This window comes from Prionailurus viverrinus, chromosome C1 (genome assembly GCF_022837055.1).
Source record: "Prionailurus viverrinus isolate Anna chromosome C1, UM_Priviv_1.0, whole genome shotgun sequence".
In the NCBI taxonomy this organism is placed as follows: Eukaryota; Metazoa; Chordata; class Mammalia; order Carnivora; family Felidae; genus Prionailurus; species Prionailurus viverrinus.
In genome coordinates this window covers 173,375,485-173,387,686 of record NC_062568.1, presented here as the reverse complement: position 1 = coordinate 173,387,686, position 12,202 = coordinate 173,375,485, and the positions used below count along the sequence as shown (strand labels likewise).

The following is a 12,202-nucleotide window of genomic DNA, read 5'->3' as shown; positions in this document are numbered from 1 at the left end:
CCAATTGATTACACTTGCATGTAAGGGCACAGTGGCCACTGTAGTAACCCCAACTAATTTGGTGAGCCTTTAATTTTGAAATTAGTGGACATGAGAGAAGTTGGATTGGTTACTATCTTCAAATATTTTTAAAGTTACTCACTGAATATAAAGATCATCTCCTTTTTCTGGGTGGGAGAAAGAAGATTATAACCCCCTCTTTCTGTACCCTCTGTGCAGCTCCCTTACTCTAATCTTACACTCTTCAAAAAGCCACAGACCTGGTTGAGGATGTCCCCCTCATGGGAAGCGTGGGTATAAGAGCCATTAGCACCCAGAGCTGTCTTCCTGACAGCATTTATATTAACCCTTTGAGGACTTAGCTAAATTCCTTCTAATTTCTTCCCTTTTGGTCTTAGTTCTAAATTTTTTGCCATTTAGGTCCCCTTCCATCAATTTCATACCTCTTTTATTCATGAAGGCTACTTGATGTTCCTGCTTCCTTCAGAAATGAATCAATAAACTATAGGCTAGCCTGCCTGTTAGGAGATTGGATCTACCCATTCATCTCTTTAAATACATTTTTTTCCTTGAAGACATACACAAATCTAGTTGCCTAATAAATGCTTGTTTAAAATATAGAGTAAAATGTCCAATTAGGAGATTTTCATTGTTGCTTTGAATATAGTGATTGACCTACTATTAGATGTGATTTTCCTGAGAGCCATTAAAAATGGTCTCTGAAGTGATTTTTTCCTAGTTCTGTATATGTCAAAACACATGGGGTGCCTGGGTGGCTTAGTTGGTTGAGTATCCAGCTCTTGATTTTGGCTCACGTCATGACCTCACAATTGGTGAGATAGAGCCCATGTTGAACTCTGCTGGCAGAGGGGAGCCTGTTTGGGATTCTCTCTCTCCCTTTCTCCCTCTCCTCTGCTCTCTCAAGCATTTAAAAATTTAAAAAAAAATGTATTTGCCTATGGTCAGGCATTGGTGTAATGCTCACAATTCAGATTTAGGGCTTTTGTTAGTAGTAATTCAAGCGAAACATGAGGATTTAATGGAATAACTGTAAATGATTGTATAACAAACATCTCAAAATAGTACTTTTTCTAAGTGGTTTGAAAGCTAGAGTAAGTTAATTTTATGTATTTAGGGGAAGTTAATTGGACTATTTATTAGCTCTGCACAAAGTATTTTTACTAGAGAAAAATGATTTTTTTTAAAGATCCTACAACACATTAAGGCTTGTATTAAAATGATATATAGATGTTAGTAAATGAATGAGGCATATATATTTTGGCAATATTAATTTAAATATACTTCGTAAATTGTTTTCTGAGAGCCTACAGATCTAATAAAAACATCCCACCAAAAAATTAAAAAAAAAATTAGCCCACTTAATTCTACCCAGTCTTTTTATAAATTATATAGTGGTAGTTTTAAAAATAACAGCACGACTGGGTACTCACTGATTATTCAGAAGTTGATTGTCCAGATAGTAACCATACTTTGCTTTTCCGTTTGTTCTTTGGCTATTTTCCTTGCTTTTTAGCAAGTAGATAATCCACGAATCCCTTCACACCCATTTCCTGATCCATAAAATTGTTGATAGGTGCTTCACCAAAATTGTACAAAAGGGATTTGGATTTATCTGCTTAATTGTCCACATTGTTTTTTGCTTTATCACTCTGAGCAATAGGCATTAGTTCAGGAGCCATCTGATTAATGTTGCTGATAGACTAAAACCATTTATTGTTTTCATAAAGTCTTTAAGGCAACTTTAAGAGAGATACTAACTTTCCTTTACATTTTTTTTTCTTGAGAAAAGTTTTTGTCCACTGGAAGATTTAGTCATCTTTGGATGCCTCCACAAAGTTTGTTTTTCTCTGCATATGAACGAAACAGCATTATGAGTAAGGTATAGACTTTAAGCATCTGAAACTGATTGTGATCAAAGGAGGAACAGGACCTTTTTGGTTTGTACCCCTTCTGTAACATCAGGGCTTGTAGGCTCCAGATTTCTTGGCCTTGAGAAAAAGTTGAAAAGGTAAATGAGGGTTTGTCTCAAGAGTCTGGTTCTAGTGGTGAACCGTGAGATTTGGTTGATTTTGAAAAAGTAATGAACCCCATTTCTCAATCAGCCTCATAGTACTTAATCTAGGCATTCCAAAAGCAAGTTTTAGGCATTGTGTAATTTGGGAGACCTGGATTATGCTATCAGAAAGACTTAGGAAAAAGAAACCATTGAGATTGGCCTCTGGCACTGTCCATTCTAGAGGTGTGGTAATAGGCTACATTATGCCAGTTCCAGAACCATGTCACATAGACAAAATGCTCCATGTGTTCAAGCCAAGGATTCTGGTGTTTGAGCTATTATCCAGTACTTTTTCCACCCTTAATAGTGGCCCAGGGGCCCATATAAGTCAGACCCAGCTTTAAACTGATAATTTTACAGTTTGACCAGCAGTTCAGCAAAGGATGGGCTTTAGAATTCAACTGCCTGGCTTTAGATCTTTCTATTGTATAATACCTGTGTGATTGTGGGCAAGCTATTTAATCATCTGTGTCTCAATTTTCCCATCTGTAAAATGGCAGTAATAGCCCCTTATCATAGGGTGGTTATGAGGATCAGATACACGTAAAGTGCTTAGACTAGCAACTAGTAAATAGCGAGCACTTGATATTAGCTGTTATTCTTCCCAGAGCATATGGTATCTGGTGTTCTGACCAGTTTGCTAATGATGTGAGGAAAATAAAACCCAATCCAGTCAATTGTGAGGTATTGCTTGTGGTTTGTCTGATTAAACTTGAATGTCAACTTTTAGAAGTCCATAGCAACCTTCAATAACTGTCTTCCCAAAGGAAGGGCTCTACTGTATTTTGTCACTTAACAGTTGGCTTTATACAGCAGAAGCAATTCATAGATTGCTCATTTAGAAATGAATTTCTCAAGGCCCTAGATTTCAAAAGAGCTTTGCTAACCTAAACAGAAAGGCATTTTCCAGCCTTGGAAAGCTGCATCTGAGAGGTGTGTGTGTGAGAGAAGTTCCCTTTTTTGCCTGGTATCCAGGTACCTCTCATTTACAGTGAATTAGTATGATGGTGCTAAGGATATAGACAGTTGTTGAAAAGGCACACTATTAACGCTTTAAATTTAAAGCAAAGGAAAAGACTTGTCTACTCACCATGATTTAAGAAACTTAGGAGTAACTCCAGAGAACTCTCTGGATGTTTTTTTCTTTGATTCTAGCACTCAGCAGGCCGAGGCTTTCTGAAAACCTCCTGGGTGCTATTCTTCAGTTGCTGGGACTCTTCCACCTGGGCCTCAGCCAAGTCTTGGGTTGGCATTGGCCTTTCAAGGGTCCTGGCTTTGCTGTCAGGTTATGACTTTTTGCTGTGAATGACGAAAGCTGTCTTGGAAACATTCCCATTCGGACTTGAGAGATAAGGATTAAGGAATCCTGCCAACACATGGGAGAGCTGATAGGGACCAGCATACTGCTGGAAGCCACTTTGCCAGTCCAAGGGCCTATGACCAGTGAGAGGCAGAGGTAGACTTTCCATTCCCAGGGGCCTGTTTAGATCATATTAAACAGTTACTACTTCCTAACAATGGAGTTCCTTTGTGTAACGGGATTTAGGTTTTCCCAAAATAAAGATTATTTGCTCTCCAAGTGTGCTGGGCTATTACAGAGGTCTTCGAGAAAGCCAGTCATTCCTGGTTAAGTTGCTTGGGGATACAAGGCTTTGGCAAAGGATAGGGAGGTATATATCTTGCCTCATTTTGGAGATGAAAAGCCAGAAATGTACTTGACCAGAGTACTGTTGACAGCAGGAAAGAGCCTTAATCTAGTGCAAATTACTAATTATTAGAGGATCCATGACTTTCCAAGGTCACTCTGAAAATTGGTAGCAATCCAGGGACTAGAATTGAGGTCTCCTTCTCAGCCAGAATTCTCCACCTGATGTCTGCCTCTCCAGGGCAGATGTGCTGGAAAGCTGCACTACTTAGAGAAACACCAACCAGAAATGGCTCAAATAAGACAGAATGAGATGCCCTGGACAGAATTTTCACCTTCAAAGCCTCTGTACAAGGATATGGTACTAGACACCTGATGTTTTCACCCTACTTCCCAAACATGTTTTTAATAGACTATCTCAAGCCGCAGGGGGCATAAGGGAGACAAAACCCACTGATTTCACTTACTAGTCAGACTGCAGTCGTGGCAACAGAGATAAGGTGATGTAGGCTAACTAATGAAGCTCAGCAGGAAATCAGTAATAACATTGACAAGAAAAACATCCTGGCATAATTTAAAAAAAAAATAAAAGTGCCTAAAATGAAAAGTTTTTGTTTTGTTTTTAACTGCAATTTTTGCCAACTGTGCTTGGTATTCTGTGACCAGTGCTGTTTTCTTTTTATACAGTAGTATTAGTGTTCTAATATGTGAGGGAACCACAAAAGGCCACCCTCATTCAGTAGCCTGGTTGTAGCCACCCCTCTCACCCTGCCCTAACAACCTAGAAATAGGCTGGTCTCCCAGAATCCAGGCTGTGGAGGAGAGAGAACCTACAAAGGACTTGCTCTTGGTGTAGAGCATTCTTGTGTCTGGTTCTAACAAAATGAGAGTTTTCTTTCATGACATTTCTGCTTTGACAGTACTAAGTGCTGCAAGATGATCTTGAATGAGGGTTTTTCTGCTTTGTTTTCCTGAGAATCTGCTTTGCTTAAAACCTAGGACTTCATTCGTATTAGTCACAGAAGACTGGTTGGCTGTATGTTAACCTGCCCCTGGCAAGTGTTAAGTGTTTACTAAAAATCCAGCAATGCTGGAAGATTGGAAAAGCTCTGTGGTTTCTCCCTTACAGAAATTGCATTTATCATGTATTTGAGGAGTCACGTTTCACAGATGAATATTTTTACTGTGTACATGATTTTTCCCTCCAGGGAAATGGTTAAGTTGAAGTATGCTGTCATTAGCTTGTGAGTAGTAAAACTTGGTGTTGGTCACTAAACTTGAATTCTCCCTGTAACAGTCCCAGAGTTTGAAAATTCAGATGCTTTTAGGGGCCAGAAGGGTAATATAAGTGTTTAAAGCAGTCCCTACTCAGTTCCAACTGATTGTTGCCTTATTTTCTTATAGGGATGAGCCCAGTATTGCTAGATTGGATTTTCTTTTTAAATAAGAGGCCAGAAACCAGATTTTTAGTGAAATCTCCCCATTCTTAAATGTTAATAACTTACTCTAAAACATTTTAGACATGTTGTCTAAATAAAACAGACCTGGGCCACATGGCTTCTGATCGAGACTTTCTGCCTTGCCCAAGAATTCAAGCAACATATTTTACTGAAATAGATGTTGCATGATCTCTTAAGTTGTGTAAGTTTTATTAAATATCTTTTTTCTCTTACTAAAAAAATCTAAAACATATACAACAGGCCAAGAATAACCATTCTAAGAAAAATGCTGTCAGTAAATAAATGTACCTTGGAGTGAAATACAGAAGATTTTTGTTTCGTAAATTATTCCCAGTTGTTTCAGTTTGGCATACAGTGAGGATGCAGACTTGTGTCTGAGAACCTCCCCCCGACAGAAGGGCCACACAGCTCCCCTTCCATCCCCTCTGGGCAACCCCTATTTCTTACTGGTGAATATTAATATATTTTTTTCCTACAGATGGACTCACATGTCTTTTTAGTGAGACAACTTTCATTTTTTTTAATTGGAGAGTTACTAAGGGAATGAAAATGAAGTGTAAGACGTAAGGTAGAGGGTGTCTGTATGCAACCTCTATGCCCACCCCTCAGAAGCCTTGAAGCTTTTGAGGTACAGACCCTCCGAAGGGTCCTTTCAGCCCTGGAAGCTGAGACCTTGCTGAATTTTGAAAAGCAATTTGGTCTTGGACATCATAGATTTACCTCCAGATTAGAATGGGTTAAAACAGATTTACAGGTGGTTGGTTACTTTTTTTTAAGCCAACTGTGATACCATTAATGTATTTCTAACATGTAAACTCTTCATACATTCTCTTAAACATCACAGTGAAAAACAGTACCCGTATGTGTGATAGGGCAGGCAGAGGGCTCCACCTGCTCTGTCCTTGGTAAAGGCCCTTGGCCACACTGGTGAAAATGCCGACTTCTCTTCTGCATGAATACAAATGTTGTGCCATCCCACTGGAGCACCGGTGGACCCCGAAGGCAGGGCAGGGGGAGGGGATCTTTTTGAAATGTTTCCAGCTCTGTCCAGCTGTCTTCCAGCCTGGGAGTGCTGCATAAAACTATAAGGACACTGATGAGACCATGGATCTGTTGCCATTCTCTAGGGAAGACTTGGCTTGGAGTATGGCTGCCTGGATTCTAAAATGTGTCCTTGACTCCATGGAGTAATTCTTGTAGTTTTGCCTGGAAGAGACCAGAGAATCAGACATAAAAGGCTGCTTGAGGAAGTACTTTTCCTTCAATCTGAACTATAGGAACCTACTAGGCCAAGGAAGATTTTTAGAAGCTTAAATCCTGGTCTAAAAGAGTTGGGCCTTGCCCAGTAGGGATTAACAGAAAGGATGGGTAGTCCCTCACCCTCTGGAACCAGTCTTATTCCTGTTGAGTCCCCAAGCTTGAGGGAATGATTTGAAGAAGTAAATCCATGAGGCTGGAAGGCAGGAGACCTGGGTGTGACCAGGTAGTTGTGCTGTGACCCTGGGTAATTCACTCCCTACTTCTGGGATTCCAATTCTCACTGGCAGATAATGAGGGAATTGCCTTCTACACCAGGTGAGAGCTGGGTACCCAGGGACACAGGCCTGGCCTCTGGACTGCCATAATGCCCTTGCCAGCACCCTCTATTCCTGCTTCCTGTGCTCCTCTGCCACCAACCAGGGTGAAGCTCCTGAAGGGGGAGGAAGACCAAGGCTATTCAAGCCTCCAGCCTTACTTGGCAGTTTCCAAGAGTTTGACAGCCTCTTCGTTTCTGCCTTGCTCCATGAATAGCAGGGCCAGCTCCAGCAGGGCATTTGGGATCAAGTAGTGGTCATACTTAATCTTCTTTTCACTGTGGGACAGAGGAGGACATGTCTTATAGGCTCTGCCCTTGAGACATCCTATAGGTTCTTGAGCCTTCCCACAGAGGGAGGATCTAATCCATGCCCTCAAGTGGGGGTTCCTGATAATGAATTCTGGTTGGAGGAGGTTTCCCTTCATAGCCACAGAAAGGCTTAAGATCCACCGCAGAGGCTTCCAGTCCTCTGCACCTAAAGCCCCAATTCCCTAACAACTTCTGGCTCATGCCATGTATTGCCCATGCCTGCCTCTGTCCCCAATGCCCTTTGTCCAGGTTAAATGATTTACTAAATTGGGAAGTCTATGGTCTCCATTCCGGCCCTTCTGACTCACTCTCATTGGTCTGCCAGAGATATCCTTTTGAAGCCCAAATCTGCCCTGCCCAGTCACCTTCCTGGATTTTTTCTGTCTACAGGATCATGTTTAGCTATGTAAGCAAAACATCCAGGACTTTCTCAGTCTAGTCCCCCTTATTTCATCTGTACCTTTTCCCTCTATAACTTCACCCAGGCAGCAGAGGACCTAATCACTGTCACCCCAACCTCAGGTATTTTTCCTGTGTCCAGGCTTTTTTGCAGAATGCTGTACCTACTCTACTTAAAACTCCTGCCTTTCTTTCTCTGCCTGATGGAACTTCCCAGTTAAAATGGCATCCCTGGAAAGCCTTTCTTGGTATCTTGCTTTACATGTAGGTCCCTCCTCAGGGCACCTGCTGTCCTCTCTGCTTTCCTGTAATAGCCCTGGTCATACCAGATTGAGTTGCCTATAGCTGTCTATCTGTAACATTTGTGCTCCTCAAAGGTGGAACTGAATTACAAACTCCAGGAGGCACCATTCACCTGAAACTTTTGTGTGGATGCACCCCTGTAGTTGGGCAATCTGGTGGCCCTAGGGGATGAGGTCTGAATGATCTCTGCCCAGCAAGAATCCTGGCATAGAAGAGACACTAGTAAAAGTGTAGTGAATGGGGGTAGGCTAGGGTCAAGCACTGGAATGCATGTGAGGAAGGAGAAACCCAATTCTACCCAGGAGATGTGGGCCCAGCAGTAGGCCATCTGGAGTGGGAGCAGCCTCAGAAGCACTTACTTGGAAGAAATGCTCCTGAAGTTCTCCTCAGCCTCCTGAACACGGCCTAGGTATTTCAGACAGAGGCCTTTCAGCAACTTCACCAAGCATTCATCATCCACTGAGTACTCATTCTCTGAGAACAGGGGAGTGAGGGAAGACAGGCTTGTTTATTTCTGCAACAGTTCCTGCACGGAGCCCCTACTCTGCTGGGCCCTGGGGACAGAGAGGTAACTTACACATGGTCCCTGTCCTCAGCAAGCTCACATCTGGGAAGTAAAGACAGATACTGAGACAATGACCGTACAGTGAGATTAGGATTGGCTGAAGGAGGCCCAGGGGTTGTGGGAGCCCAGCGGAGGCCTTGACCCTACCTTGGGGGACAAGGGACAGCTCAGAGAAACTGCCACTGAAGCTCAGTCTAGAAAGGTAAAGGTTCATTACCTGGATAGAGGAGGAAGGACATTTTTGGTAGAGGGAAACTTTAAAGACCTGTGGTCTGACTCAGCCTAGCAAGTTCAAGGGCTTGAGGGTAGTCACCTGGGCCCTTTTCCAGCGTCTCTTCAGCTTTGGTGATAATCTCAAGTATCCCATCTGTGAGTTCAGGCTGCTTCCCAATCACAGCGTAGCCATTCCAAATGTACATCATTTCCTGAGGGTAGGGGAGCAAGTCAGTCAGGTTTCCTCCCCAGTGGAGCCTTGGTTTCCCCAGCTGTAAAATGGGCAGCTCAGATTAAAAGCCCTTATAGTTTTAATCTTTTATGCCAAGTCTCAGCCCAGCCTATGTAGTTGTGGACTTGAAGGGATCATGGCAGGGAGCCTCATCACTTTTTGGGATCTCACCTTACACCAGTGTGGATTTAAGATGGGCCCATATCCTTGATGTTCTGCTCACAGCTGCACATAGTTTTCAATTACTCTTCTGTTCATGGCTTCCCTGGGTGTTCAGCTCTTTCCCAAACCTCTCTGTCAAAACTCTTTCCCCATACTTTGAGGACCAGGCCTTGACCCACACTCTCCAGGAAGTCCTCCCTGTTCCAGCTGGCAGGATAAATATTGGAGGAACCATATTTACTTAAGCACTTCAGGATTTCCAATAGCTCTTAAGACTGTGTCACCTTCTCTTTTCCCCCAAGGCACTGGGCTTGAGTTACCCTCATAAATACTATGAAACACATCTGGATTCCTTTCTTTGCCTCAACTCTCAGGAAGCTCAGAATACTAAATTAAATATTCATTTATAGTAAATGTGTTAGCATTTCCTAAACTATGAAACCAGGGAATAGATGTGAAAGTGATTTGTATACAAAAAGTTCTATAAAGATGTTATTATGTTTCTTGTTATACTCCAGGGATGGAATTTAAGTTTAGAACCAGTATTCCTCAAAAGGTTTATATGGTCCCAAGTTAGCAAATATTCCATTAAAAAAAAGAGGCCTGTGGCCAGTTAAGTTAGGGAAAAAATCATCTTCATGCTTACTCTTGAAGACTTACAACATATTATTACATAAAGACTCCAAAAGGTATATAGAGCAAATAAACTTTTTTAGACTTTCTTGAATACATTTAATCCACAAAACTATTTTAGGCATAAATAAACATTTTGCAGATTACAGTTTGGGAAATTCTAAATTTTTGGTATAGTTGCTTCCCCATTCCTTTCCTTCCCATACCCCCCCATATGATAGTTTTATTATGCATTTCAAACTGTAAGCAGTTTCAAAATTTGTTTAAAGATATCCAGGATATAGAAGTTCTGTATTAATATTCAGTTTATTTATAAAGTACTTAACACATTTTATCAGCTAATTCTCTTAACTGCTCTATGAAATGGGCAAGGTATATATTTTACATTAAGGGAAAGGGAACCCTATCCAAGGTCACACTGTTAGTGAATAGTGGAGCCAGGACCAGAAAAAAGCAGTGCCCTTTCTACTTTTCGGGTTACCTTAGTATTTAAACAACACTCTTTTAACAAGATGGAAACTTCTGATGCCAGCTCAGATCATGCATGGAATTAGCATCATACAACACTGGTTCAGAATATAGGCTCTGGAACCATTCTAGATTTAAATTCTAATTCCCAACTCACTAGCTGTGTGACCTGGACAAGTTATTTTTATATTTATATCTATTTATTAGACATCTTTCTACTTATCTATTAGGCATTATTATCCCCATTTCTAAAATGAGGATAACACCAGCACCTACTCTGAGTTGTTTTAAGGACCAAATGAGGCAAGGGGTGTAAAGAGCCTTGATCACACAGCAAGTGCCCAATAATACTGTCAGCTATTGTTATTTCAGAGGCGAACAGAACATGGTCCTAGGCCTCAAAAGCTTGGTCCAGTGAGGGGGACAGTGTAAACAATTATAATCATGTGACAAGACTGAAACAGACTGGGTGGGAACAGAAACAGCTGAGTGATGCCCCTGCCTGGGCACAGGGGTGTGAACCTGCTCTTTCATCTTGAGGCATCTGAAGCCTGCTCACCTGTTTCCCTAGCCCCACCAGACCAGTACTTTCTCAGGCAGGGGATGGCTCAGACTCATTTGTATGCTTCCCTAACAGTCTCAGATAAATTGAAATCCTTTCCAGGCCCCTGAGGTATGAAGGTCTTGCTTCCTCATCCACTTCCCCCTTGCCATAGCTGTATCTCTGGTTCTCAGATAATCCCCACAATCCCAAACAAGTGCAGAGACAGTCAAGACCTTCCTACTTACCAGAGCAGGGATTGGCAACGAGATTGGTTTGGGAGAGAGGTAGCGTCTGGACTTCCGGATGGCAAACTTCTCTGTAGGTAGAGATTTCCCAGCAATCTTGAGCTTCAAGCCTGGCACTGCTCTGTGAAAGAGATGAGGAGGGTGAGAAAAAACTAAGGACTGAGATCCTCAACCTGCCCAGCCTCTGCTTCGCTCCTCTCTGGGCTTTGGTTCCCCAAGTTTATAGGATAGTGTTGGACTCAGCCTGCCCACTTCCTGAGGCTAGGCAAGGGGCCTCCTCCACATCAGCTGGCAGACATGAGAATGTCAGCAAACTCCCCAGGCCTGCTTTGCTAGTTGTCTCACCACTCCCAGGCCTCATTTCCAGAAGGCCAGAGAAGCCTGACCCCAGTTTCACAGGGAAGACTAATACCCAGAGAAAGGGAAGGACCTGCCCAAGACCACACAGCTCAAACCTTTAATTAAGTCCTGCCACGTGAGTTGTGGCCTCAGCTGTTTCCAAAGGCAGAATAAAATGTGTGCAGCTGGGCAAGCCTCCACATGGGGGGGGGGGGGGCGGGGGAAACCTCACCCATTCAGCTCCATCCCACACTCCTGATTTGTGCCACAGGCACTGGGTGTGGCTGTGACCCTCAGGCTTGAGCCATCCAGGCCCAGGAAACAGCTGGATCTAGTTGTGACTTCCCTGCCAAACACCTCCCCTGCTTATTCACTGTGGAACCTCTCTGAGCCCCAGTTTTCTCATCTCTAATTGGAGATAATGATATGAAGGGGAGAATTTGTTACCCCAGAATATGCCTGTGTGACATAAGGATTATTTTAGGCTGATTAAGAGACAGCAGATATAGGAAAAGCTCTGAAAACTGAGTAGAAATTTCTCTTTTGTAAGAGACATTTTTTTTTTTTTAATTTTAATGTTTATTTTTGAGAGAAAGCACATGCACGAGTGAGTGGAGGGAGGAGCAAAGAAAAGGGAGACACTATCTGAAGCAGGTTCCAGGATCTGAGCTGTCAGCACAGAGCCAGGCATGGGGCTGGGCTCGAACTCACAAACCATAAGATCATGACCTGAGCTGAAGTCGGACACTTGGATGTTCAACCTAGTGAGCCACCCAGGGGCCCGAGACAATAACATTTATAAGGGAGACCTCCATTTGTAGGGGCATCTCCTCTGTACCTGGAAGAGGAGGAAAAGCCCTAGAAACTCTTAAAGGAGGCAGAGACTTAAATCTGCATAACAACCTTATCCCTCCTTTAGTGTGCTTTACCTGGAAACCTCCCATAACTGGCTCCCTGTCTCCAACATCTTTTATCTTTAGCTAGAGATGGTTTGGGCGATTTCAGTTACTGTTTTTCCAGAAAAACTGGGTC

The 12,202-nt window shown here is 42.6% G+C and overlaps 1 protein-coding gene across 8 annotated transcripts in view; it reads right to left on the bottom strand.

Annotated features, from left to right (window-relative positions):
• Nucleotides 1-5,915: 5,915 nt before the first annotated feature.
• Nucleotides 5,916-12,202, bottom strand: part of TTC39A (tetratricopeptide repeat domain 39A) — a 53,685-nt gene continuing 47,398 nt past the window's right edge. For 5 of the 8 annotated variants that reach the window (XM_047872032.1, XM_047872033.1, XM_047872035.1 and 2 more), the window contains 5 exons: nucleotides 10,832-10,952; nucleotides 8,648-8,819; nucleotides 8,129-8,243; nucleotides 6,918-7,034; nucleotides 5,916-6,388 (listed from right to left, as the gene is read on the bottom strand). In XM_047872032.1, the coding sequence (XP_047727988.1) occupies nucleotides 6,265-6,388; nucleotides 6,918-7,034; nucleotides 8,129-8,243; nucleotides 8,648-8,819; nucleotides 10,832-10,952 (649 nt within the window). In that variant the 3' untranslated portion in view covers nucleotides 5,916-6,264. The remainder of the gene's footprint in view (nucleotides 6,389-6,917; nucleotides 7,035-8,128; nucleotides 8,244-8,647; nucleotides 8,820-10,831; nucleotides 10,953-12,202) is intronic. The other 3 variants (XM_047872030.1, XM_047872031.1, XM_047872034.1) reach the window with 2 other exon arrangements.